This window comes from Tamandua tetradactyla, chromosome 9 (genome assembly GCF_023851605.1).
Source record: "Tamandua tetradactyla isolate mTamTet1 chromosome 9, mTamTet1.pri, whole genome shotgun sequence".
Lineage (NCBI taxonomy): Eukaryota > Metazoa > Chordata > Mammalia > Pilosa > Myrmecophagidae > Tamandua > Tamandua tetradactyla.
In genome coordinates, this window is record NC_135335.1 from 30150581 (window position 1) to 30177886 (window position 27306).

Consider the following 27306-nt stretch of genomic DNA (forward strand, 5'->3'; position numbering starts at 1 on the left):
TGGCAGGTTCCTCCTGACAATGGGAATCCTATAACTGGCAGCAAGACCCCTGCTCATTGTGGCCGCCAGACATCTCAAGGGTTGAACCGCAGGTACAGCAGCAATAGGGAGGTAGAGAGCCTTTCTCCGACTATTTACAGATCCCAATGCTTTATCCAGATTCATTCCCATCTTCAGCTCGTCATACCCATCGTTGCTATGTCATCTCCCAGCAGTGTGTCTTTAGAGTGCTTACGAAGTGCCAAGCACTAGACTGGGTGACAAAAAATAATAATAATAGTTGGCATTTATTGTTCCATTACTAGACACTAGCAGTTTATACTTTCTGTCTTCTGATCCTTACAAAAATCCCTTAAGACAGGAATTCTTATCTCCATTTTACAGAAGGCAAAAGGGGAGCTGAGGGAGGGGATGTGGCTGGTCCAAAATCACTGATAAAGGTGCAGAGAAGGGATGGGACCTGGTGGCTCATTCCAAAGCCTGTGCTCTTTAACAAGGTGCAGGAAAGAACTACAGCTCACAAAACTGTAGCGCTCTCTTTCCACAGCTGGATCCTACATTCTAACAGGAGCCTGAAGGGCACGGCTGGCTGGGATCTCCTTTCCCTCCAACGTCCAATCAGCCAGCCTGGGACCCATGCACTAGTAAGTGTTCCTTGGTTGAGGCAACAAAGGGACTCTGAGCCTTTCCCAGGGCTCGGGACATCCGAGGGGCCTGCTGAGACCCCAGGAACATGGCAACCCCTCACCCCAATCCTCAGTCTGCTGAAAGGAACCAGCCCGAGGATTCCTGCAAAAGCACTGCACGGATGCCTCCTGCTCCTTTCTCTTTTTATTAAAAAAAAATAGATTGAGAAAATATACACATTTTGGCCCATCTGCCATGGTGGGCTTTTGAGAAGATCAATGCACGGTGGGGATGGGCATGAGGTTGAGGGAGCAGGTGAGGAGAGTCACAACAGTCCTGGGGTGCCAAGACTTGGGAGGAAGGAGGGGTCCTCGGCCAGCTGGAAGACCAGGCCTGGCCCCAGGAAGTCACAGTCTGGGCCGAGTTGCTGAGCAGGGTGAGGGCAGGCGACAGAGGGTGGTAGCAGAGGAGAGCTGGGAGGGACAGGCCTCCAACCCCAGATGAAGGCAGCCCGCCGCTGGGCTCCGAGCTGCGGAAAGGTCTGCCACCCAGCCCTCTCCTGCCGGGACCTCATGCTCCATGGCCTGGCCTGCTCTCTGGCCTGTCTTTCCCAGGCCCAGCAGCCACGTGACTCAAGTGTTGATGACCTTCCAGCGCTCACTGTCCGTGCTGTTAATACTGCCGGTGTGGCAAGGCATGGAAGCGACGTCTTCCAGGTAGGCAACCCCGCTGGCTGAGTCGAACTGGGTGCTCGAGTAGGAGGCGGCTGAGACCCCTGCAGCGCCCATGGCCTCTGGGCCGTCCCGCCGGGTCACGGCATAGGGCTGGGGCAGGTGGACATCTGGCTCCTCTGTCTCGTCTACTTGGCACTTGTAGGAGAAGAGGATCTTGGGCTCGGAGCTGGCAGGGAGGAGAGGAAAGGGGCAGCCTGGCTGTGAGGTGAACAGGCTCTCCCCCCAGCCAGGGCCATGATGCCCGCCCTGAGAGGCCCCCATCCCTCAGGTGCTTGAGTCCAACAGGCCTCGTTTCAGGGAGAGCCTGGCCCCTCCCGCTTCCGGCCGCAGAGCTCGGGCATGTGGTTTCGGGGCCTGTTGGGGCAGGTGCTTTGCAGAGGACCAGCCTTTCATCAGCACCTTGCAGCCTCTGACTGCCACCCCTGCAGCTCTTGTCACTGCGTATCTGGTGCTCCAGCGGTCATTTAACTCTACTGGCGGGCACTACTGCACCCATTTTACAAAACGGAACCTGAGGCTCGGGAGAGAAAGCAGAGTGCCCAAGGTCACCCGTGACAGGTCACCCGTGCCAGGTGGGGCTGGGATTCCTTCAGGTTCTCCGCACCCCACAAAGTCCACCGCAGCCCGTCTCTCACACCCTCCCCCGAGCTCCCCCAAGCAGGGAGCAGGTCCCCGGCCCCACCCTCAGTTCTGGCAGATGGGGAGGAAGGGGGCTTGGAGGTAGTGGTGGTAAAACACCCGCATTTCAGAGTAAGCCCCCAACCCCGTGTTTCCGGAGCATCCCGGCTCACTGATGTTGCCCCAAATATGCGTACACAACAGCTCACCCCAGGCTCACAATGGATGTCCCATCCCAAACCCACTCTGCTTCCCAGGCATCCCCAGCCAAAACATGAGCTCCACGAGAGCCGGAATGTGTGTCCACCGTCCCCTGTTGTGCCTGGCCTAAAGCACACTTGCTGGATGAATGAGTGAGGTGACAGGTTATTAAATTAGATACAGCAAGTCAGAACAATGGGCAGAGCTATTTCCTTGGTAGGGAGAAAGTGTGCACTGTGCGGGGCGTGCATTTGTGGGTGTGTACGGGCACATATATATACAATAAATATATATATACGCACGCGCGCACACACACACACACACACACACACACACACACACACACACACACACGCACCTATCTGCCCCGCCCCTCCTCGTGCCACTGGCACCCAGCGCGCACCGGGCAGCAGGAGGTGCGGCCCCGCCGGCAGCCACACGGGGGCGCCTGCGGCCCTCGAACATGCGGGCGGTGAGGAGCACTGCCAGCGCCCGGCCCTAACCGCGCCGGGGTGGGGAACTCACCCGAAGAAACCCCGGAGGAAGGTTACATAGATGAGGGGCGCGAAGAAGCTGAAGTAGAGGAAGGTGGTGGTGTCCACACAGCTGGTGAGGGAAGGGGGAGGGTCAGGGGGCGGGGCCTCTCGCCCCTAGTTGCACCGCCCCCGCCCCGGGCGGATAACCACCTCCCCCACCCCCCACCCCCACTCCCCGACCCCCGACCCGCGTTACCAGAGCCCCTCCTCGATGATGTCGGCGCACAGCAGCGCACTCCCCAGCCCCTGCAGCAGGTTGAGCAGTGCCAGGATGCCCGCGTAGACGTAGAAGCTCCTCCGAGCTAGGGGGTGGGGACTGTGAGGTCCCACCCTGCCGGGCCAGGCTCTACCTTCCCGCCTCCCCTCAACCCGCCTCCTGTCCAATATGGGACCCCGGACGCCCTCTGGGGCTCCCCTGGAGGTTGCCCCCCACCCCCATCAGAGTTCTCCAGCTCCAGGTGACAGTGGCCCGAACTGACCACCCCTCCACCCCCCACCCCCCAGCCCCTCTCCCAGGGCGCCTGCCAGCGGCTCACAGGGCAGGGAGATGCGCTCCTTCAGCGGGGTCTTGGGGAGGACGACCACCAGAGAGTAGACCTGCGGTGACAGAGCAGGGCCCAGAAGGATGTTGGGGGACCCAGCCCAGACCCGGCCAGTCTAGCCCAGCCGGCCCCTAGAGGTGCCCAGCCTTGGTGGCCCAGTCTCCACCTCACCAGGAAGAAGAAGCAGGAGCTGACCAGCCAGAACTTGCGGCCCCCATGCTCATAGATGTTGAAGTCCTCAGCAGACAGGTGGGCATCCGGGTACAGGATCTCCAGGGTTCCCTGTGGGGACAGGCAGGAGGGGGAGGGACAGGAGGAAGGGGTCTGGCCAGACCTTGCCACCTGGAAAGCCCCCTCCCTGAGGCTTTGCCCTAACAGAAGGCCCTCCAAGGTCTCTCCATCCACCAAGCCCATCCTTCTCAGCATGGCCTTCAAGGCTCCAGGGGACCTGGCCCAGTCTGCTCTCTGGCCATGCCCCTGTCCACCTGAGTCATGTGCGATGGGTGGGTGGCGGCAGGGGACAGCCCTTGTTCCCAATCTAAGAAAGGAGCCACTGCACCCACATTTCTCGGTGGGATTCTGCAGGTCTGCATTTTTACTGCCCGGTTTGCTTATTCAAACAGCAGATGCCTGGACCCCACCTACTGGCTCAGTCTCTGGGAGAGGCCCAAGAGCCTTCTTTGGTAAAGAAACACCCCCTGGGGGTGGGTGGGGATTTCTGTAGTGCACTTTGAGTTTAATAAACCCTCAAATCCTGGCGCAGCACCAGGAGGCAGTGTGAGCCGGCCCCTTCCCCTCACCTGGGTGACCGAATAGGCCAAGGACAGGACCGTAGTGATAGCCAGCACCCACTTGATGCTCGACTTGCTCTCCAGATGGCCTGGAAGAGATGCGCTGGTCAGCAAGCGGGAGACAGGCTCCCAGCCGAGGAGGGACAGCCCAGGTCCAGGCCCAAGAGCCCCAGCAGCACACGCACCAAAGGCCAGGCCCAGGATGACCACACTCAGCTCAATGGCCAGCAGGAAGAAGCGGGTTATCTCCCACAGGATCTGGACACAGTGGGCAGACGTCAGCCTGGTGGTCCAGCCCCCACCCCCCACCCCCCACCCCAGCCCCAGCGTTGGGTGCCCCCAGCCTCCAGGCCGTCCCCACCCACCCTTCTCGGCCAGCCCAGACACACCTTATCGGCCACTGTGGCAGCATCCGAGGTACTGACCGTCATGGACACCACCGCCCGGGCGATACCCACCAAAGCCACCACGAACACCTGGCAGGGCCGGGAGTGGGAAACTCTGGGTATGGCAGGGTCACGCCAACCCACCTGCACACCTGCGGGAGCCTTCTCTTCCTCAAGGAACAGGATTTCAAACTGAACAGCCAAGCACCCACGTGGGAGTCGGGGCTGGGGTGAGGCTCACTTAGTGGCCTGAAGGCCCTCCACAGCGATGTGGCCTCAGGACTCCCCATGGCCACCACTGTCACCACCACCCACCTCCCTGAGCCTTGGTTTCCAGGCTAATGATGACATCACGGATTCCGAGGCCCATGAAATGAAACAGGGCTAGAAGGGTGAGGAGAGGTCGCAAGGCGGAGCCAGACTGCCTGGCTGCAAATCCCAGCTCTGTGACCCCAGGTGAGTAACTGCACTTCTGAGCTTGTTTCCTCTTCCGTAAAATGGGAGTAAAAGTAGCACCTGCTATGTTGGACTGTTTGGGAGGATCACATGAGGTAATACACGTAGCATAGGAGTGCCTGGCGCCTAGCAATGACGAAGGACAAGTCTGTCATTGGGCTGCCGTTAGAGGTTTTAATCCTGAGATACATGGGGCTGGGGCGAAGGTAGCTATGGGTGAGGGGCTTCAAAGACCTTGGCAAGGTGCTGGTGCTCAGCAACTGGTGGCTTTTGTCTGGGTGGTTCCCGGTGAGGCTGGCCGTCCACCTGGCATCAGGGGTGGGCCTGTGCAGGGGCTGCTGCTCCCCTAGCTTCAGGATTGGTTCAGGAATATCTAGTGGAAGTCATCCCCAGGATAGTTGGTGCAGCCTCCAGGTAAGGCCAGCTGATGGGGTGCAGCCCTGGGGGGGGCTCCTCAGAAAGTAAGGCCATTCGAGAGAAGGCAAACTGAGAGGGAGATGGGGACAGTGTCCCAGCCACATCTCTGGGCCCCTGAATCCAGCAGTATCTGCAGTATCTCAGCTTCTAAGGCAATACCTTCCTTCCCTCTGGCTTCTGTGAGCTTAAGCTGGCTTTTCTGACACATATAAAGGAGAGCCCAGATTCATACACAGTCTGCCCTTTGTGCCCAGAAAACAGTGGCTGGGCCTTGGTGAGGTTTATCGCCACTCAGCAAGGCAGATGCAGAAGGTAACCAACTGCTGAGTGCCCACTATGTTCCAGGCTCCCCCTAGGCTGGAGTTTACCATCTCATTTGGTGCTCATGAGAATGCCAAAAGCTAAAGCAGAGTCAGTACCTATTACCCAATTACTCCAGGAGTACCTATTACACCAGGAGGGCACCAAGGCACAGAGAGTCCAAGCCACTGGCCCACGGTCACACAGCATCGCTGGGATTTGGACCCGGTCTGCCCAAGTCCACTCTTACCACTGCCTCTTGAGCTCTTTAGGGTAAGGGCCCCAAAAGTGGGCCCTGCCGTATGCTATTAGGCAATTGGGCCTGGGTCCCTTCTCCTTGCCTGCTCCCTGAGGAAGGCATCTGCCTGGCATCCAGTGGGTGCTCCTGAGTAAATACATCAACAAGGATATGCTCAGAGGGGTAGCAAGAGAAGAGGGAAGAAGGCCAACCCCAATTTCCAGGCTTGTCCCAAGGGAGGGGACTCCAGGTTGCCAAGAATGCCAGGAGCCCCCACCCATGGCCTCCAGGGCCCATTCCCTTCACCTCCCTGCCTACCCACTGCCCACTCTTCTGACCTGGGACATTCTGAGCTACGGGGACCATGGGGGCCACTCAGCTCTCCGGTAGTGGCATCCAATTGTCACAGAGACGGGAGGACTCCGGTCAGATCCTCCCTTTTAAACCTGGAGCTACCTTCGTAACCACAGCCCCGACCCCTCACCCCAGGCAGCATGAGTGTGGACCCCCAAGTGATGAATATGTGGGCTCACCCAACAGGAATGCTCCCAGAGGTCTCACGGGCTATGTGGATGGGCAGACTGTCAGGAAGGTGGACAGAGGGAGGAGCCAGTAGACATTCTGTCCCCACTCAGTATCTATCTCCCCTTCCTCTAAAAGCAGTTCCCCAGTTTTCCTTCAAGGACCACTGTTCTGACTCAGTCCATTAGGTCTGGCTGGGTTGACCCCACCCTCCCAGCTCCAGAGTATCCTTTTCCCTGCTGGCCACGCTGACTGCTTCAGGGATGAGCACATGATCCAAGCTGGGCCAAATGAGAGGGAATTCTTGGCCTATAATGGATTGAGCAGGAAAGAGCTACTCTCTGGTGGAGTTGATAGGGAGGCTGGGTATTAGATCAAAACTGCTCTTGAGGTGCATGGGTGGTTCAGAGTTAGAATACGCTCACCTTTCATGTGGAGACCTGGGTTTGATTCCCAAACCATACCCCTCCCCAACAACAAAAAAATGCTCTTGGCCATATTTAACACCACATGGGGAGTGGACCAAAGGTCAGAGGTACAGAGAGAGACAGATTCTTGATGACATCATTCAATCCCCTGGATCCAGCCATACCTGAAGCTGTAGTTTTTCACAATATGAGATAGTTAACTTTTTTTTTTTTTCGCTTTTTGCTTAAGCCAGCTGGAGTTGGGTTTGCTATCACCAACTGGGAAGAACTCACCAGGATATAGAAGGTGATAAAAATGGGACTAGAGGTGACGCGGATCTTGGCCCGAGCAGACGGAAGCTTCCAGAGCAGGAAGATGAAGAACAGCACATTGGGGATGAGCAGCAAGAGGTCCCAGTACCGGACCCTGGCAGTAGGTACAGAAGCTGGCTCAGCGGCGAGGCTGTATTTGCCTTCACCTCCAGCCTCCCCCACCCACACTGACATCCACCCAGGCCTGCCCAGCAGGGCTGTGCCCTCACCTAGAGGTGCCAATATCTTCATAGAGCAGCAGCAGGCACTGGTGAGGCACACTGATGTTTGGTGCCAGGGGTGGGGGCGACACTGTGCTCCCGTTGGCCCACACCGCCTCTTCCAGGGTGTCCATCCAGCCAGCAGCTGGCCCTGGGGAGGTGAGAACCGCTAAGGTTAGCAGCACAGGGGCCATGTGGCCCTGGGCCACTGCCTCTGGATCTCAGGCTCCCAGCAGAAGCCCCCAGGCCAGGCAAACGCCAGCCCCACCCACCAGATGCTCAGCTCCAGGGCCTGCCGAGTGGAGGGCGGGTGTGGAGCACATGTAACCACCCAATCCCCATGGGAGCCCCACACAGGAGCCCTGCCCCAACAATAACAAAAGCCACCACCACTTACTGAACATTTCCCTGTGCCACATACAGCAATCTGAGCTCCTTGGTGTCACCCCCATGGAACCCCTTCAAACTGGACAGGCCCAATGACAGAGAGGCAAGCGAGCCAAGTGGTTAGGAACAGGGGCTCGGAGCCAGCCCCATACTTCCTGTTTCCCCCCCCAGGGAATGACTGTAACAATAGTGACCCCTCGTGAGGTTGCGTGAGGATGAACTGGCAGGAGGCACCTCCAGAAGCACCCACACGTGTTAGGTTCTCAATGACTGTGAGCTGGGCCCCTCTTCCATGCAAATGTGTGAGGTCACTCGGCTGACAGGTGGCAGAGATGGGCATACCATGCACCTCGGTGCCGCCCGCAGGCTCTCAGCTCCCCTAGCTGCTGCTCTGCGTGGCAGCCCAAAACGTTGGTTACGCCTGGAAGATATATGTCATGTCTCCAAGTGGAGATGGGAGTGATGCGAGGGAGCTGTGTGTGTGCAAAGGCCCAGGGGCTGCTCTCAGGCACCTCCGCTCCGAGATTGAGAGGATCAGGGGTGTGGTCCAGAAGGAGGACAGCTGAGCTCCTGTTATCTGGGATCTGGGAAACAGAACATAAGAGCCACCCCGGGATGGGGGGCTGGAAGTCCTAGACACAAGCGCAGGCTCACAGAGGGCCTCTTAGAGGCTGAGGGGCAGGGTGGAGAATGAACAGGGACTCCTGGCGGGGGGAACCAGGCCAGAACACCAGGACTAATCAAGCACAAATATTTAAAATGGGCCTGAAATGGCCCGGGCCTTGTGACCTCGCATTTCCATGTCCAGTGGAGATGCACATGCAGGTGCCCCAGAGAATGGTACTAGAACATTCTCAACAGCAGCAGAACGCATACACATGTGGTGGCATATTTGCATTACTATGCAGTAACAGCACAATGAACACAGTGCGGTCCAGACAACACAAGATGTCTAGTAAAAGCCAGGCCCGGGTGCAGACACGCTGTCTGATTCGGCTGATGAGGACAGCGCCTGTGAAGGCTGGAGGGGGCAGGAGACGCCCACAGCATCTGCATACCTGGGCTGGGAGGCAGTGCCCAGGTTTGTTCACTGTGTGCTAATTCCTTAAGCCACACCCCGATGATTTGGGCACTTTGATGGGGGAGGGGGGTGTTTGGCTTTGATAAATGAAAAGGTTAAATCACATTCTGTGTCCAGAGCACATGCCTCCCACGTGGCAAGGAGCAACTTGGGGAGCTTAGGGCCCTGTCTGCAAGAAGGGCTTGGGGCACTGCACTGGGAGCCACTGCTTGTGTTTGTGCTGACACTCGGCCAAGGGAACAGCACGGCCTGAACCAGGACTGCAGGAGATTTGAGGTGAATTTCCTTGACCCTAGCCAGGAAATTGCTAGTGACGCTCCCTGGCTGAAAGAGAGAAAAGTCTTCAAGAGGGGTGGGTTGAAGACCTAGGGCTTGGGTCAGCTTTCTCCATCCTTCTGTCCACCAGGGAAAGTGATAACTGGGTGATCACAGCTCTGTCTGTAAAATGGGGGAACATAACTTCCATGGGGCACAGGGAGTTATCAAAAGAATAGGTGCCTACTGGGTCCAAAGAAAGAAGGTGGTTCCCTCCAGGTTCCTACCTGATGAGAGAAATCCACTCTGCAGTGTGGGCCTTCATTCATTCATTCATTCATTCATTCTTCCTCCCAGCAGAAGCTGCCAAACATGTATGATAAGCCAGGTACAAATCTAGGTGATAAGACCCAGCAGGGAATAGGGAACAGGACAGTCAAGGCCCTGCCCTCACAGAGCCTTCATTTTAGGGAAGCACGGGCACGAAATCCTACTTCTAAAAAAGCAAATTTCTCCTGGCAATAAGTGCTAAGAAAAAAGTAAAACAAGAGATGCAGAACACGGTAGAGACTGCTAGAAGGTCCCCCAACGTCTACCCTTCCCTCGAGTAGAACCCTCGAATTTTAGCCAGCTTGCAGTGTTCCTCAATTTCCCTTGCAGCCAGGGGTGGCCACATAACTATGCTTTATCTAATGGGACATGAGCAGAGTAAGGTGTGCTAATTGCAGGTCATGCCTTGTCTCCCCACCCATTGGCTAGGTTAGGGTTGTGGGGGCAGGAACAGGAGCAGCCACCTTTGACCATGAGACAGAAGCTATGTTCTGAGAGTAAAAGAGCAATAGAAAAGTTGTGCAGGCCCCCAAAATGATGTCGCTGTCATGGTAAGGCCCAGGCAGCTTGCATGCGGACTGTCACAGGACAAACAAAAATAGCCTCCTGTCTTGGCCTTAGTTTCACAGCTAGGCCTTATTCCCAGTGTACAGGGGGCTGCTGCTCCGGATTGGGAGGCCAGGCGAGGCCTCTCTGAGGATGTGAATTGTGAGATCTAAATAACTGAGAAGGTGCCAGCCTTGAGAAGATCTGGATAAATGCTGCATTCCAGGGAGAACAGCGGATACAAAGGCCCTGAGGTAGAAACACACTTGGCCTATGTAAAGGATAAAAAAGCAGGCCTGTGCAGCTGGAGCTCAGAAAGGTCAGTGGGGACCACATGACCACACGGAGGGTGACCTAACTCAAGCATCAGGCTTGATCTAGAGCTGAGCTTCTCCAACTCGAATGTGTGTGGGAAATCACCTGGTGATTAAAGTGCAGTGAGAAGGGTGTCAGGGAAGGGAAGGGACAGGTCTGATTTAGCTGTGAAGAGGCCTGCTCTGACCTCTGTGTGGAGACCCAAGTGAGAAAGAGTGGAGACTGGGAGACACCACCACTACCACCCCGCCCCAGGAGCTGCTGCAAGTCTGGGTAAGAGCTGACAGTAAGGAGCTTAAGCTAGTGGCGCAGGGAGGATGATGGGGGGCTCCTTGGGGAAGGCTGGCCAATGAGATCGCTGACAGATCAAATGCCGGGGGACAGGGAAGACAGCAGGAGAGGATCATGCAGGGCTTCTGGCCTGAGCCACGGCATATTTTGAAACTGTGAGGCGCATGCTGCTGGCAGTGTCCCCATCAGACCCTGCCCACCTCCTTCCTTGCCAACTAGCTGCTATTTTGGTCACGGATCTCCACCCGAGTGCAGAGCTGAATCTCAACTAATCTGAGGTGGTGGTTTGGGGGGCAAGGCAGGTATGGAGCACCATGCCCACCCCCAGAAAGCACCTGGCGCTCTAGGGTGATGACCGTGGTTGCAGGTGGGTGCTGCGGATTTTTCTTTTTCATGCCCAGGGTCCAGGGCTGCAGGTGTCCTGCAGTGGGACAGCCCCATAGAATGAATAATTGTCCTCCCAAAGTGCCAACGGGGCCTACAGAGAGGGCCTGGTCAAAGTCAGGGAGGGCATCCTGATGCTCCTTCTTGCCAGAGGATGTTTTAGGCAAGGGCACATGGCATCATTCCGGCTGGGTGAAACACAGGGAAGGCTCCCCAGAAACATGTTCCTCCCTGAGAATAAGACAACCTCAAGGAGAAAGGCCCCTCTTGCATGTCTGTCTGGGGCTGCCCTCCTCATGGACTTCTGGTGCCATGAGACGATCATTTCCCACTCACACTGAGTCGAGAACATCAGTGACCCAAAGAAGGAAGGGAGCTCCCCCAGCTTCTCCTCCCTACTCCCATCTCCCTGTCTCAAGGCCAAGCCTGACAGAGCTCATTTCTGGTCCTGGCAGCTCAGATGCCAGAAAGCCCAGGGCTGGGGTACCAGGCGAAATAACCAGCTTATACATCTGGGCAGAGACCCCTGAACCCCTAAGCTGGGACAGAGAGGAATCAAAGAGGCCCCTTAAACTGGGAGAGAGAAGGAAGCTAGAAAGCATATATGGGATGTGAAGAGCCTGCCCCAGCATCCAGGCTCCCAACAGTTGCTAAGCAGTACCCCATTTTCCTCTGGGGGGAAACTCAGCTCCTCTGCTCTCTGCAGTGAGGTAAAAGGAAGGGCTGACAGGCACCCTTCACAACTTCAGGAAGGGTGCCTGTGATCCAGGACTGGCCAATCAGGAGGGTCTGCCCTGGCCAATGAGAATCAGCCCTGGGATTTTTGTTGGAATTAGTGGGAAACAGTTGCTCTCTTTCTGCTGAGATCACTGAGACACAGCTGCTCCACTTTGATCTCAGGTGTGGAGAACCCACCTGAAAAAAAAGCCAACACAGAAGGGCACCGAGAGACAGATAGAGATAGATCCCATAAGCTCACTTGAGCATCTGGATCCAGCCACACCTAAAGCCAATCCTACCCCCTGGACTTTTCAGATACAGAACCCAACAGATTCCCTTTTTTGCTTAAGCCAGTTTGAGTCTGATTTCTCTGATTTACAGTGAAAACCATAACCAGCTCCCGTGGGTCATGGAGTCAGGCAGCCCTGGGTCCCACTTCTGGTTCTTCCACATATTTGCTGTGTGACCTTGGGTGAGTCATTTCACCTCACTGAACCTCATGGGGACAAAAGCTCCTACCAACTGGGTTGCTGTATGGCTCAAACAAAACCACAGCAGTAAATATCTGCAAAGCATCAGACGTATAAAGGTAATTGCATTTTCCTACCAGAGCAGGCGCTGGGAGGCAGTGGGATTTGGTTCACAAGTCCAAGGGACCCTTCTGAAGCCCCAGTTGCTGTGGGAGTGGGAGGTGAGGAAAGAGAGGTGTCAGTACTCCCACTGCTAATTCCACAATTGCAACACAGAGCAGTCAGTGAACCTGGTCTGTGCGTCCGTCTCTGCCTGAGCACTGGACAAAACAGCACCTCACTTAGAGAGGGGAAGTCACCTGCTCAACTTAGAATTCAGGTTGTCTGTCTCCAAACCCTGGCCACCAATCAGCAGTTTGCTAGGTGCCCCTTTCTTGGGCCCAGTTTCTCCACCCGGGGAATGGGGCAGCCACTGGGCTTGATCTAGAGCTGTGCTTCTCAAGCTTGAATGTGTGTGGGAAGTCACCAGGGAATCTTATTAAAGTGCACATTCTGTTCTTGCAGGTCTGGGGCTGGACCTGAGAAGCTGCATTTCTGTCAAGCTCCTAGAGGGTACCAGAACCACCTGAGTTAGGTGGCTATCGATCATGCCAGAACTGACATCGTGTTGGGCTGAAGTTTATAAAATAGATGAAGAATATAAATAATACAATAACGAACACCGCATCCGTGCAGACACAGCGCTAAGAGCTTTCCACATGAGAACGCACTCAACAGCCACACCAGCCTCTAAGATAGAGGGGACTATTATTCTTTCCATTTTACGGAAGAGGCAAAGAGAGGCGCAGAGGGGATTAAGTACCCGGCCTTCTCTGCTCTTAATCCTGTTAGACAAATGCTGCAATACCTTCACATTCCCCAACGCTCCCTCCCCAGTGGTGGGCAGTGCTTTCCCCTTGGGTGAGTCCTGGCTCTGAGGGCAGAAGCCAGAGGTGTAGACAAAGAGAGGTCAGCAGGCTCAGGAAAAGTGGGAACGTGGTAGGAGGCTCATGGGAGCCAAGGACGAGGGGTGGGGAGGGCAGACAGCCAATAATGGGAAAGAGGCCTCTGGGACAGAAAGTCATATAACAAAGAGAGTCTCAGAGGCAGTCATGGAGCTGCTGAGAGCTCTCAGGCAACCCCAGGCCTCTCCGGACCAGGCAAACAGGAACAGACTGCTTTTTCCACCTGCAAAGCAATCTCCCTATGTTGTTAACATTCCAGAGGCCGACTTCCCACCCACCACTCAGCCTCCTTTGCCTGTCTGCCGCAGTCTAGGGTGGGCCTGTGGGGCAGCAGGTCAGCTCTGGTCACGCTAGTGCTCAGCCCCTCCCTGGGCCTCAGCTTTCCCATCTCTCATCTGTGCAATGGGTCTGTTCCACCCTCATCCAAAGCTAGTGTAAGGTCTGTGTAATGTGCCTGTCCCACCTTCATCCAAAGCTAGTGGAGAGGAAAACCCCAAAAGCCCTGAGCAAAGGAGAGAGGCTCTACTTAGTCATTAGTGCTATGACAGCCCATGGAGACGGATGAGCTTCCAAACCCGGGAATTGAAACAGGGTGGCTCCAGAGGACAGAGGCCAAATATCCTTTAACACCTTACACCCACACCCACACCCCCGCATCCCTATCCCACAGCCTTGGAGAGGAGGAGGAGGAGCAGACACTCACCTGGGGAGCCTGCTCCTGGGTAGGTAAGTGGGCAGCACAAGCAGGGCCCCTTCCCCTGGCCTTCAAGGCCCAACCCAATGTGGCCCCCTGCCTACCTCTCTGCCTCATTTCCTTCCACTCTCCAGCCAGGAGCTCTCACCTTGTTCTTCAGGCTTGCTAAGCTTATGCCTACCTCAGGGCCTTTGTATTGGCTGTTCCCTCGGGCTGGCTCCACCCCCAGCTTTTTCTTAATCTTTCCATCTCAGCTCCGCAGCCACCTCCTCTGAGAAACTCTCCTTATGGATCTCTAGAGGTCAGCCCACCTTGTGTTTTCTTTACCTCTGGCCAAAGCTGCTGTAGTTGTCAGGTCACTTGTTGATTGTCTGAACCAGGCAGGGGCCTCGTGAGTCTGGCTCACAACCCAATCCCCTACAACAGTATCTGGCACATAATAAGCTCTCAGTAAAACGTGATGCCGTAACCAAATGAATCTCCAGCACAGTGCTGGATGCCTTTCCGGAGGGGGAGGAGGGACAAGGCTCCGCCTGGGAGCACCCGACGATCCCCTCCCCAATGCAGAGCTGGAAGGCAAGGCCACCTGTCACCCTCCTGTCCTGAATCCAGCAGAACCAGCGTCCCTGAGCCTTTAAGGTGGCCCCACATGGGGCAGGGAGGGCCCGAGGGCGCTGCAGCCCCAGCTGGTGAACGACACCCCCCACACACACCCGCTGCCCCTCTGAGGCTGCTGGAGGCCACAGTGAGGCTGCAGCTAGGCCCTGTCACTCCATTAGCTGTGTGTGGCCACTCCCCTCTCTGTGACTCCCTCCCGTATGGGATTCCCAATCACGGGTCCCCTTTTCCTTGGAGCCCTCAGTCTCAGGCCCTCATACCCTGGGGCCGCTTCTGCCCTCTGAAACTCCCTCCGGGGGCCCTTCCGAGGCTGTACCCTGAGTGGAGAGGGGTCACTCCTCTAGAAAGGAGACAGAACAGATAGGCTCCCTGTCCAGCTATGGAGTGAGGGCTCCCCACCCGGTTTGGGGTGTCGGGGTACAGCTGCAGTGGGGAGATTGGATGCACCTGTGGCTCCCTGGCCAGTCGTGGGGATGGGAGGAGGGCTGTTTATCTGGAAGTGGCCCCAGGGGCTTCTATGGAGCTTTACAAGCTCTCTACCCAGACCAGGGGTACAGGGGGGCGGGCGCCCTGTTCGCTGTAGGGGCCTCACCCCGTTGCGGCCGATGGGACTCCTTCCCTAGCGGTGGCAGGACTAGGGAAGGGTCCCCCGTCGGGGAAAGGGGCCCTCCCTACCTGCGTGGCCCGGCCCGCCTTCAGGCCCCGCCGCCAGAGCCGACCATCCGCCACCGCCGGGTCCCAGGACCCGGCACAGGCCCGGAGACTCGGGCCTCCAGCGACCGGAGGACGCGTCCGGGGCTGGGGAGCGTCGCTGAAAAGTGGTAGCAGGGGCTCCGCGGAAGTTGGGGGATAGGCTGGGAAGGCGAGACGCGCGGTCAGGCTGCCGGGACCCCTGGACACCCTTCCCCGACGGCAGCGACCCGGAAGGCAGCGGTGAGCCTTTCGTCCAGCCCAAACTGCGAAAACAGCCACAGTTCCCAGCCTGGTAGGACTCGGGCCCGCCCCTCACTGCCAGTAGCCTATGGGAATGGACCTCCGCCGAAAACAGGGCGGAAGCAGCCAACCAGAACCGCGGGAGGCGGGGCGCCTCGCTGACCTCTTAAGGCGCCGCCCGAAAGGGGCTGGGGAAGCCGCCACCGGGAAGCGAAGCCGCGGTGTTTCTTACCCCGAAGGCGGGTCGGACCCAAGAGTGGTGGACGCTGCGACCTCTCGGCCCCCGCGCCAACAGCTGTCAGCAGCTGTCAACGGGCCAGATCACTGCCCCCAGCGCTCCTCCTCCTGGAACCCGGGCTGCCCCGGGGACCCGGCGCGGAGAGGGCAGGACTGGAGGAGGCTCCAGAGACCGCCCTAGCGCGTGCCTCTGGGCAGCGTGGGCGGCAGCCTTTCCTGGTGACCTTTGGCCTCCTGGGCAAGGAAGGAAGTGTGGGAAACCCCTCCCTCTGGAGGACGCGTTTCCATTAGCGGAGCTCGCTGCAGGAACGTCCACCGTCAGAGAGCACGCGTTAGCTTTTATTGACCGTAGTCCGGGTTTCCGGCGCTAAGGCTCATAACAACCTTCAAGGTGGTTATTAATCAGTCCCATTTTAGAGGACGAACCTGAGCCTTAAGAGAGGTTAAATAACTTGCGCAAAGCCACCCAACCAGGAAGTGACAAAGCCGAGACGCCAGAGTTTTGAATCACACACAACGCCACCCCCATTTCAGAACTTCAGACGTTCTTCTGCCCTCTTCTTAAATGCAGCTTCCACTTGCAAGCCTTCCGTGATTGCCCTTGCTTCCCCATATGTGTCCTACGCTCTTAGGTTTTCTCACACTGGCCCTGCCTGTTCTGGCCCCCACCCGTCTAGATTTCCCCATCACCTACTACCTTCTTGTTCATCGTGTTTAAGTTACATTGGCTTAGTTCCTGTTCCTCGAATATGACAAGCTTGTACCTGCCTCTGGGTCTCTGCGTCTGTCCCCCTGCCTGGAATGTCTTCCAGCAGAATATCCCAAGGCCAGCTCCTTCTTGCCCAATCAACTTCTTAGCAGGGGAGCTCTCTTGACACCTTCCCTAAAGTAGCTGCCCAGTCCCTATCACATGATGCTCTTTTCTTTCCTTCAGAGCACTTGTTGCTATTTAAAATGATGGAATGTATGTATATGCTTGCTTCCTAGTTAATCATCAGTGTCCTGCTTGTCTTAATTCCCTACAGCATCCCGACACTAACTCAGTGTCTGTCACAAATTATAGGTGCCCAGTTATTGCAGTAAGCCAAGATTACACACCCCATGAGAACACAGCTGGGCCAGCTCCCATGCTCAAACAGTGGAGGTTAGAACCCAACCACCTCGTGATAATTTAGGACTTGCTCAGGGCCTTTCCCAGCCTGTTCTGCAGTCAGGTATGCCCAGGCTTAAATTTCTGTTTCTGTGTTAGCTAGGAAGTCTGGGCTCCCTGCTGATGCCTTCATGTCCACTAATGACCAAAACCAGAAATGGACTGTGGGAAATCATGGTGAGCTCTTAAATCGGCTAGGAGGTTACATGCATTGCTTCTCCTCCTATGTCATTGGCAAAAGCAAGCCATATGGCTACTTCCAACCTCAAGGGGGCAGGAAACTACCATCTTATCATGTGCTAGGAAAGAGGAAAAATATTTGTGACCAGGCCTAATAAGTACCACCATACTTCACTTTTATGCTGTAGAGACAGTATAGATTGTTATGGGTTGAATTTTGACCCGCTAAAATAGGTATGTTGAGGTCCTAACCTCTTATTTGGAAATAGGATCATGTTGGATAGAATTAAATTAAAATGAGCCCAAACTTGATTAGGATTGGCTCTAATGCAATATCACTGATATCTTTATAAGAGGAGGAAATTTGGACACAGACATACAGGAGAGAACGCCATGTGACAACTGAGGCAGAGACTGAAGCCCATGATTGCCGACAACCCACCATAAGCTAGGAAGAGGCAAGGGGGGATTCTCGAACTTCCTACAGATTCCTGATTTCCTTCTGGCCTCCAGAACTGTGTGACAATAAATTATTGTTGTTTTAAGCTACCCTTTGTGGTACCTTGTTACTGTAGCCCTAAGAAACTAAGACACCAACATCATAAAAAAAAAGAAAGTTTTCTATTACTGTTGCAATACCCCATCCTGGATTTTATGCTTGAAGTTTGGATCCCATGTATAAGTTTCTGTGAGATTTTACTGTATTTGTGGAATAACCAAGGGTATCTATTTTCTATCTCCACTTTGAGAACAGCAGCAATGGCTTATTTGCTGCACTATCCCCTACACACAGGACCAAGCATGGAATCAACAAAGTTCAGTCAATGGTCATTGACTAAATGAAGATCTGAGTCCCAAGTTCAGTTCTTTGCGCTGTACCAGACTCAATGGCAATCATCCCTTCTAAGCCCTGGCTAACTGTAGGAGATGCTGCTACACAGCTGTGCTCCCTGATAGCAATGGAGATCCCCAAATAATAGAGGCCAAATGCTAGTGCTTAGCTGTCAGAAGTAAAGTGGGTGCAATTGTCTTTATGACCATTAAGTTCAAATGGCAGCCAGGAAACCGAATATATCCTTGGGATGGAAATACTTCGTAGTTGGCAGAATGCCCATATTGGTTCCTTTGTGGTGTCATGGTTCGCAAAGGTAGCTCTTGAAACTTCCTTCACACCCACACACCTCAGGCAAGACAGTAAATGAAAAATGATATCATGTACTGGGTGTAGCTGGTTTAAATTATGTACCCCAACAAACACATGTCCTGGATCTTAATCTGTGTCCCTGTGGGTGTGAACCCATTGTAAATAGGACTTTTTTAAAATTTTTATTGACAAACCAGAACAACATACAAACACGAACATTCCTAAGATACATTTCATATATAGTGTACAATCAGTGGCTCACAATGTCATCACGCAGTTGTGTATTCATCACCATGATCATTTTTTAGACCATTTGCATCACTCCAGAAAAAGAACTAAAAAGTAAAAAGAAAAAACTCATACATACCATACCCCTTACCCCTTCTCGTTGACCACTAGTATTTCCGGCTACCCAATATGTTTTAAACTTTGTTCCCTCTATTTTTTTGTCTATAGCCCTTACCACTCCCTTTCATTGATCATAGTGTTTCAATCTACTCAATTTCAAATAGGACCTTTTGAAGATGCTATTTTTAGTTCAGTTGTGGCCAACTGAACCAGGATGGGTCTTAATCTGGATTACTGGAAGCCTTATATAAAGAAAACCCGGAAGTCACCAAACAAGAAAGGAGAGAGCATCGACATGTGATGGGAGGCAGAAACACAACCCAAGGAACCCCAAGCCTTGCCAGCAGAAGCCTTGAATGCTACCAACCCTGGGAGAAAACATAACCATGTCAGAACCTTGATTTGAGACTTCCGGCCTCTAAAACCATAAACCAACATATTCTTGTTATTTAAGCCAAATCACTGGGTGGTATTTATCATAACATCCTGGAAAACTAAGACTCTGGGGGAAATGGCAGCAATTAGTGCCATCCCTGAAGACCTAAAGCATGGGGTCTTCTCTCATATCCCTATTTAATTCACCAGTCTAGGCTTAAGAAACAAATACAGAGAATGGTAGTAGATCGCTGCAAACTCAGCCATGTAGTAGCCCCAGTTGCAGCTGCTGGGCTGGATGTGGTGTCATAGCCATTGCAGATCAGTATGGCCTCAGGTACCCAATACATGGTCATTGATCTGACCGTGCTTCTTTTCCATCCCTCTCAAGAACAGTTTGCATTCACAGGGAGGGACAGTAAGTGACATTATGTTCTCACCCCAGGCCTGTGTTAACTCTCCCACCCTTTGTTATGTAATCTAGTCTGATGGGTCCCGAAACTTTTGGTCATTTTGTAGAATATTGCATTAGTTCATTATATCGATGACACCCTGCTAATTGGGCTGGATGAGAAAGAAGTGACAGGTATATGGAGACCTTAATGAGACAAGGTGTTTCAGAGGGTGGGAGATAAATGTCATGTAGATTTGGGGGCTTGCCACACCTGTAAGGTTTGTAGGGCCTCGTGGTCTGGGGCATTTACAGGACATTCTCTCCAAAGTGAAGGGACAGATTATTGTATCCTGCACATCCCATCATAGAAAAGGGAGCACGATGCTTAGACTCTTTGAGTTCTGGAGGCAGCATAGTCCACACTTGGGAATACAGCTCTCACACATCTATGCCTGGTAACCTAAAAGGCTTTCGGCTTTGAGTGAAGCCAGCAGAAGAAAGGGGCTGTCCCTTAGGCCATAGATCCAGAGATCCTATGATATTAGAGGCATTGGTGGTGGGAAAAGATACTGTGAGAACAGGCAGTGGGGACAACCAAAGCAATAGGCCGAGCCTCCAATCTTGGGGTTTGTTCATATGAAACTTAATCCCTCAAAGGATAGGCTAAGCCTACTTACAATTAGGCCTAATAGTCACCCCCAAGAAAAACTCTTCTGTTGCTCAGATGTGGCCTCCCTCTCTTGGCCGACACAGCAGGCAAACTCACTGCCCTCCCCTTGTCTACATGGGACATGACTCCCAGGGGTATGGACCTTCCTGGCAATGTGGGACAGAAATCCTGGAATGAGCTGGAACTCAGCATCAAGGGATTGAGAAAATCTTCTCGACCGAAAGGGGGAAGAATGAAATGAGACAAAATAAAGTGTCAATGGCTGAGAGATTCCAGAGTAGAGAGGTTATCCTGGAGGTTATTCTTACACATTAAATAGATATCACCTGTTTAGTTAAGGTGTAATGGAGAGGCTGGAGGGAGGTGCCTGAAAATGTGGAGCTGTGCTCCAGTGGCCATGTTTCTTGAAAATAATTGTATGATGATATGGCTGTCGCAGCGTGACTGTGTGGTTGTGAAAACCATGTGTCTGATGCTCCTTTTGTCCTTTTGTCTACCTTATCGATGGACAAGTAAAACATATGGATTAAAAATAAATAAATTATAGGGGGAACAAATGTTAAAAAAAATTTAGTAGATTGAAATGCTGTGGATCGGTGAAGGGGAGGGGTAAAGGGTATGGTATGTATGAATTTTTTTCTGTTTTCTTTTTATTGCTTTTTCTGAATTGATGCAGATGTTCTAAGAAATGATCATATTGAATATACAACTATGTGATGATAGTATGAGTTATTGATTATATAACAAGAACAGAATGACCATATGATAAGAATGTTTGTGTTTGTATGTGGTTATGTATCATAAATAAAAAATAAATAAATTTAAAAAAAGATACTGTGAGAAGTGCATGGCAAACCCTACTGGAAAGCCACAATGTAGAGCCCTAGGGCTCTAGAGCAAGGCCACACTATCTACAGAAGAGAACTGTGCACCATTTGAGGAGCAGCCCCGCCATAATACCGGTGGAGATGACTATGGGACATCAAGCAACCGTGTGCCCAGAGCTGCCTCTCATTAACTGGGTTCCATCAGATCCAGTTGTAAAGTCAGGTGGACCCAGCAACCCATCATAAGATGGAAGTGGCACAACTCAGACTGGGCATGATAGGGCCAGAAGTTGTGTAAATTACACAACCAGGTAGTCCAATCCCCATGTCATCAACCACTGTTCCACTAACACATCTTGCTCAGTTGACAGCTGTGGCTGATGGGAAGGTCCCTTATAACCAACTGACCAGAGAGGAAAAAAGACTGAGCTTGAATCAGAGATGAGCTGCCTCGTTCTGTGGGACAGCAGAGATGAAAATCTCCCCCAATGGGCAGAGTTTTAGATGGTACATTTGGGCATCCATTTTGCTTGGAAAGTAATCCAAGGTATGAATACAGACAGACACATGGACAGTGGTGAGTGGGTTGGCTGCTTGGTCAGGGCCCTGAAAGGGGGAAGATTGAAAGATCAAGTCAATGAGATTTGGGAAAGAGACACATGGATGGCCCTAGAGGAGTGGGTCCAAGTGGGATGATCTTTGTATCAGATTTAATACTCACTGTGGTAGATCAAAATACCCAACAAAATATAGTCTTAATTCTAATCTGCGTTCCTGGGAGTGTGAATTTATGTGTAAAGAGGGCCTTTTGATGGTGTTATTTTCAGTTAAGGTGTGGTCCAACCAAAGCAGGGTGGACCTTCATCTGTATTCCCGGAGGCCTTTTAAAAAGAAGAAATTGGAAACCAGGATCCAGAGAAAGCAACAGAGAGGAGCTAGAACCAAAAGTCAGTGGAAACTGGAAGGCCTGAAGAAAGAAGAGAACAACGACATGTGAGGGGAGGCAGAGATATGGACCAAGTAACCCCAAGATTTCTGGCAGCCAGTGGTGGAGCACTACAGTCTTTGGGGAGAAACCTAGCCTTGCTGATATCTTGATTTTGGATTTCTTCAAGTCACAAAGGCATGAGCCAATAAGGTCCTTTTGTTAAACCAAACCCAGTTTGTGGTATTTGTGATAGGAGCTCTGGTAAACTAAGACACTCACCAGAGAGCATTTACTACAGAGTAAGTGCCAAACAACCCAGTAGACAGTAAGAGTTAGCCAGTTAAAGTCAGCTAGCTTCTGTCATCATGCCCCTGCGCAGTGCTTACAGAAATGGAACAAAGAAGTAGAGCAAGATTCAGCTAGTTAGTGTCAGTCAGACTCTCATCAGTCACCCCTGTGCTGGCATAAATAGAAGGGCATGGTGGCAGGGATGCAGGCTACATATAGGTCCAATAGCATGGACTTTTATCCGCTGAGGCTGACCTAGCTACCACTGTCGCCAAATGTCCATCCTGCCAGCAACACACACCCATGATACCCTCCCTTAGAGGAGACCAGTAATCCGCTTGTCATTGGCAGGTTGACTACACTGAATCCCATTGACTCTGGAAGAAGCAGTGATTCATATTCATATTTGTATATTCATCTTAGCTGGGGTGATCACATATTCTGGGTATGGATTTGCCTTTTTTGCCCCAGAGCTTCACCACCATCCAAGGGTTTAGAGGATGTTGGATCCATTGAAATAGAATCCCACCTAGCATTGCCTGAGACTAAGGGATGTGCCTTACAGCAAAAAAATTAAAAGTGCAACAGTGGGTACCTGACCATGGGATCCTCTGGTCAACACCCGGAAGCTGTTGGACTGAGCAAATGACAGAATGACCTGTTGGAGACACTGCTGCTGAGGCACCAGCTCAGAGACACTGTCCTGTAAAGATGGTCATCCCCAGGATGCTGTTTACACCCTAAGTCAACTACCACTAGATGATGCTATATCTCTGATAGATAGAATACATGGGTTTGGAATCAAATGATGGATATAAGGTGTTCCCTCTTACCGTCAATCCCAGTGACCACTTGGGAAATTGCTGGATTCCTTCTATTAGTTTCCTAAGGCTGCCATAATAAATGATCACTGTCTAGGTGGCTTAAAACAACAGAGATTTATTGTTTCACTGTTCTGGAGGCTAGCAGTCCAAAAGCAAAGTGTTGGAAGGGTCAGGCTCCCTCCTGCAAGCCCTAGAGAGGAATCCTTCTTTGCCTCCTGTGCTGGTTTGAATCTGTTGTATACCCCAGAAAAGCCAAGTTCTTTAAACCTCATTCAATATTGTGGGGTGGGAGCTTTTTGATGGTTCCATGGAGATGTGACCCACCTAATTGTGGGTGGTAACTTTTGATTAGGTAGTGTGCCAGTTTGAAAGGATATATGTACCCTAGAAAAGCCATGCTTTAATCCTAATCCCATTTTGTAAAGGCAGCCATTTCTTCTAATCCCTATTCAGTACTGTATGTTTAAAACTGTAATTAGATCACCTCCCTGGAAATGTGGCTCAATTAAGAGTGGTTGTTAAACTGAATTAGGTGGAGACATGTCTCTACCCATCCTAAGTGGGTCTTGATTACTTTACTGGAATCCTATAAAAGAGAACAACAAGAGAGAAGGCCAGGAGATTCTGAGAGAGCAGAACAACGTAGCCACGAGAAGCAGAAAGTCCACCAGCCAGTGACCTTTGAAGACAAAGAAGGAAAACGCCTCCCAGAAAGCTTCATGAAACAGGAAGCCAGGGGAGAAAGCTAGCAGATGACACTGCGTTCACCTCGTGCCCTTGCAGCTGAGAGAGAAATACTGACTGTGTTCGCCATGTGCCTTTCCACTTGAGAGAGAAACCCTGAACTTCATTGGCCTTCTTGAATCAAGGTATCTTTCCCTGGATGCCTCAGATTGGACATTTCTATAGACTTGTTTCAATTGGGACATTTCCATGGCCTAAAAAACTGTTAATTTGCAACTTATCAAATTGCCCTTTTTAAAATCCATTCCATTTCTGATATATTGCATTCCAGCAGCTAGCAAACTAAAACAGATGGTTTCCATGGTGATGTGTCTCCACCCATTCAAGGTGGGGTTCCTTGCTGGAGCTAGGGCAACCAGAGCCATTAGAGACCACACAGTCAGAGACCTTTGGAGATGAAGAAAGAAAACAACCCCAGGGGAGCTCATGAAAAAAGAAGCTGGGAGAGAAAGCTAGCAGACACCACCATGTGCCCTCCCAGCTGAGATAGAAACCCCAAACTTCATTGGTTTTTCTTGAGTGAAGGTAACCTCTTGTTGATGCCTTAATTTGGATATTTTCATGGCCTTAGAACTGTAAGTTGCAACTTAATAAATTTCCCTTTTTAAAAGCCATTCTGTTCCTGGTATATTACTGTGCTGGTTTGAAAGGATGTATGCCCCCTAAAAAGCCATGTTTTAATCAAAATCCCATTTCATAAAGGTAGAATAATCCCTATTCAATACTGTATGTTTGAAACTGTAATCAGATCATCTCCCTGGATGATGGATTTAGTCAAGAGTAGTTGTTAAACTGGATTAGGTGACGACATGTCTCCACCCATGGGTGGGTCTTGATTGGTTTATTGGAGTCTTATAAAAGACTCCATTATTATTCTCCATTTTGGAGAATGGGAGATTCAGAGAGAGCAGACCAGAATGACATAGCCACGAGAAGCAGAGTCCACCAGCCAGTGACCTTTGGAAATGAAGAAGGAAAACGTCTCCTGGGGAGTTTTGTGAAGGGAAGTCAGGAGAGAAAGCTAGCAGATTATTCCATGTTCACCACATGCCTTTCCAGATGGGAGAGAAACCCTGACCCTGTTCACCATGTGCCTTCTCACTTGAGAGAGAAACCCTGAACTTCATCGGCCTTCTTGAACCAAGGTATCTTTCCCTGGATGCCTTTGATTGGACATTTCTATAGACTTGTTTTAATTGGGACATTTTCTTGGCCTTCGAACTGGAAATTAGAAACTTATTAAGTTCCCCTTTTTAAAAAGCCATTCTGTTTCTGGTGTATTGCATTCTGGCAACTAGCAAACTACAACAATTACATTCCAGCAGCTTTTGCAAACTAGAACACCTCGCCTGGTATGTGGTGATCCCAGCATTCTTTGGCTTGTAGTTACAAACTCTAATTTCTGCCTCTTTCTTCACATGGCTGTCTTTTCCTTGTGTCTGTGTCTATACCCAAACTGCACTCTTCTCATAAGGACACCTGTTGTATTGGATGTAGGACTCACTCTCCTTGAGCATGACCTCATCTTGATTACATCTGCAAAGACCCTCTTTCCAAATGAGGTCACATTTACAGGTTCAGGGTGGACATGAACTTTAGGGGGACTCTACTCAACCCAAAACACCTCCCCAGCAATAGGCTGTGTCATGACTGTGGCCTCTGCTAATCTCGTGGGCAGCTTGACATGGCTCTCCAGAGTTGTTCTGAATTGAGGCCTTTCTATGCCCCAGTGACAAATCATTGGATGCAACTGCCCATGAGGAGGGAACAGAACGTTGGGTGAGATAGCTTCCTTCTGCTGAGGGCAATTCCTGGAGAGGTACTCAACTGAGAGCCATCCCCAGCAATACTCCTGGCAGTTAAAGGATTGCTACATCTCACTGAACCAGCAACAGGTCTTAGCCGGAAATAAGGAGACCCAGATGGGACTGCCCCAAACCTGCCCTATAACGGGGCTGGTTGAGATTCTAAAGAAAGAGGCACTAAATGCCAGGGTGATAAGTCCTTAAGCATTTATTAGGGGTAACTATGAAAGGACCACAACTATCTCACGATAGACAGCGAGGTGGCAAGGTCACTTAAGCATGTCCGCATCTAGGGACTGGGGGAACAAAGGACTGGAGGGACAAAGGAGGTTGAAGGTCAGAGGCTTGCATGCAAATTTTGGGAAAACATCTGGGTATGTGCTCCTTCTTCAAAACAAGACATTCTTGGGGCAGGCAACATCAAAGTTCATAGCAGCTAAAGCTCAGAGTGCTTCCCAGGAGTTGCGGGAGGGCTGCCTAAGGAGGGAGGCAGGGATGAGGTAAATCCATAGTTAGGTAGGAGATGCGCCATACATTATACAGGGATAAGTGCTTTAGTCCTGAGGGAAGCTAAGTGGCACACCACAGCATTCATTAGAGGGACCAATGCATCAGAAGAGGTATAGCAGCAACCAAAATCCCTGAGGTGGGACGCCTGTGTCTACAGTTATTTGAGACTTTTTTTGCATATTGTCTCATTAATCCTCCTGGTCACTCCAGCCAGTTGTGAATTATAAGCCCCATTTAACAGAATAGGACACTGAAGTGGAGACTGTTGAAATAGTGAAGAATTGCAAAGTAAAAGGGAGGGATCTTATCTAGTGACCTTGGCATCAAGCCGTCATCTAAAGAACACAATTTCATCTGGACTCAGAGGGGAAGATTTCAGGAGAGATGAGTCCATCTCGGCCCCACTGTGTATTGCCTGCACCCTGACCCCCTACAGCCAATCAGTTTCAAGTCCCACCCATGCCACTTTGAAATTAATTCCTCCCCTTCCTTCTCTTTTGGGTTATGATACATTCAGCCTGCAAGTAACAAAAGTCGAATGAGCTGTTGTTTAAGCCACAATGACATTTGTTCTTCACTGAAGTCATCCAGAGGCTGGATGGGTTTGGCAGTTCAGCAGAGTTTTCGAGGATTCAGCTCAAGTGATTGCCCAGCTATGCCATTATGTCAGTTTGAAAGTATTTATGTACCCCAGAAAAGCCATGTTTTAATCCTGATTAAATCTTGTGAAGGCAGCCATTTCTTTTAATCCTAATTCAATACTGTGGGGTAAAACCTTTTGATTGGATTGTCTCTGTGGCGATGTGGCACCTCCAATTGTGGGTGTGACCTTTTGATTCGATGGAGCTGTGACTCCACCCATTCGAGGCGGGTCTTGAATAGTTTACTGGAATCCTTTAAAAGAGGAAACATTTTGGAGAGAGTCAGAAATGACAGAGCAGAGCCAACACAGAGGCTGACAGTTGGAGAACAGAGACATGATGTTTGGAGATGCTTGGAGCCCAGCAGATGTTACCATGAGATGTTAAACAAGCTGGAATCTGGAGAGAGCCAAGGGAAGCCAAGAGATGAAAGCCTGCCCCAGAGAAGCAAAGTGAGGAACCCCCACAGGAACAGAGGCTGAGCGCAGTGGAGCCCAGGAGCAAAGGACCAGCAAATGCTACCCATGTGCCTTTTCAGCTGACAGAGTGTTCCAGACCCACTGGCCTTTCTTGAGTGAAGGTACCCTCTTGTTGGGGCCTTAATTTGGACACATTCATTTCCTTATAACTGTAAACTTGTAACTTATTAAATTCATTTTTAAAAGCTGTGCTGGTTTGAAAGGATGCATGTTCCCTAGAAAAGCCATGTTTTAATCTAAATCCCATTTCATAAAGGCAGAATAATCCCTATTCAACACTGTATGTTTGAAACTGTAATCAGATCATCTCCCTGGAGATGTGATTTAATCAAGAGTGGTTGTTAGGCTGGATTAGGGGATGACATGTCTCCACCCATTTGAGTGGGTCTTGATAAGTTTCTGGAGTCCTATAAAAGAGGAAACATT

General features: G+C 51.6%; 1 protein-coding gene and 1 long non-coding RNA gene across 9 annotated transcripts; one reads left to right on the forward strand and one right to left on the reverse strand.

The window, feature by feature from the left end:
• Nucleotides 1-275: 275 nt before the first annotated feature.
• Nucleotides 276-15784, reverse strand: TPRA1 (transmembrane protein adipocyte associated 1). 7 transcript variants are annotated; one of them, XM_077116320.1, is made up of 11 exons: nucleotides 15569-15784; nucleotides 7318-7459; nucleotides 7070-7202; nucleotides 4439-4525; nucleotides 4235-4307; nucleotides 4059-4138; nucleotides 3430-3540; nucleotides 3253-3313; nucleotides 2913-3018; nucleotides 2706-2786; nucleotides 281-1527 (listed from the first exon to the last, which is right to left on the reverse strand). In XM_077116320.1, the coding sequence occupies exons 2-11, from the start codon at nucleotides 7440-7442 to the stop codon at nucleotides 1260-1262; spliced, it is 1125 nt and encodes a 374-aa protein (XP_076972435.1). In that variant the 5' UTR covers nucleotides 7443-7459; nucleotides 15569-15784; the 3' UTR covers nucleotides 281-1259. The 7 variants fall into 7 exon arrangements, with proteins under 7 accessions (XP_076972438.1, XP_076972439.1, XP_076972434.1 ...); XM_077116321.1 differs by lacking the exon at nucleotides 15569-15784 and adding an exon at nucleotides 14113-14203; XM_077116322.1 differs by lacking the exon at nucleotides 15569-15784 and adding an exon at nucleotides 15079-15435 and having other exon boundaries at nucleotides 282-1527.
• On the forward strand, nucleotides 4809-12867 carry LOC143646897 (uncharacterized). Of its 2 annotated transcripts, none has more exons than XR_013157734.1 (3): nucleotides 4809-4891; nucleotides 7026-7212; nucleotides 12652-12867. It is a non-coding gene; the product is annotated as an uncharacterized LOC143646897 (long non-coding RNA). The 2 variants fall into 2 exon arrangements; XR_013157735.1 differs by having other exon boundaries at nucleotides 7026-7208.
• Nucleotides 15785-27306: the final 11522 nt, after the last annotated feature.

What these genes read in the sequence shown, in the direction of transcription:
- TPRA1 (XM_077116318.1), bottom strand. Translation starts at nt 7,502, where the DNA reads ATGGCCCCTGTGCTGCTAACCTTAGCGGTTCTCACCTCCCCAGGGCCA. An exon ending in CTGCCACAGTGGCCGATAAG is followed by an intron (nt 4,308 to 4,438) that starts GTGTGTCTGGGC and finishes CACTGTGTCCAG; the next exon opens with ATCCTGTGGGAGATAACCCG. An exon ending in GCTCCTGCTTCTTCTTCCTG is followed by an intron (nt 3,314 to 3,429) that starts GTGAGGTGGAGA and finishes CTGTCACCGCAG; the next exon opens with GTCTACTCTCTGGTGGTCGT.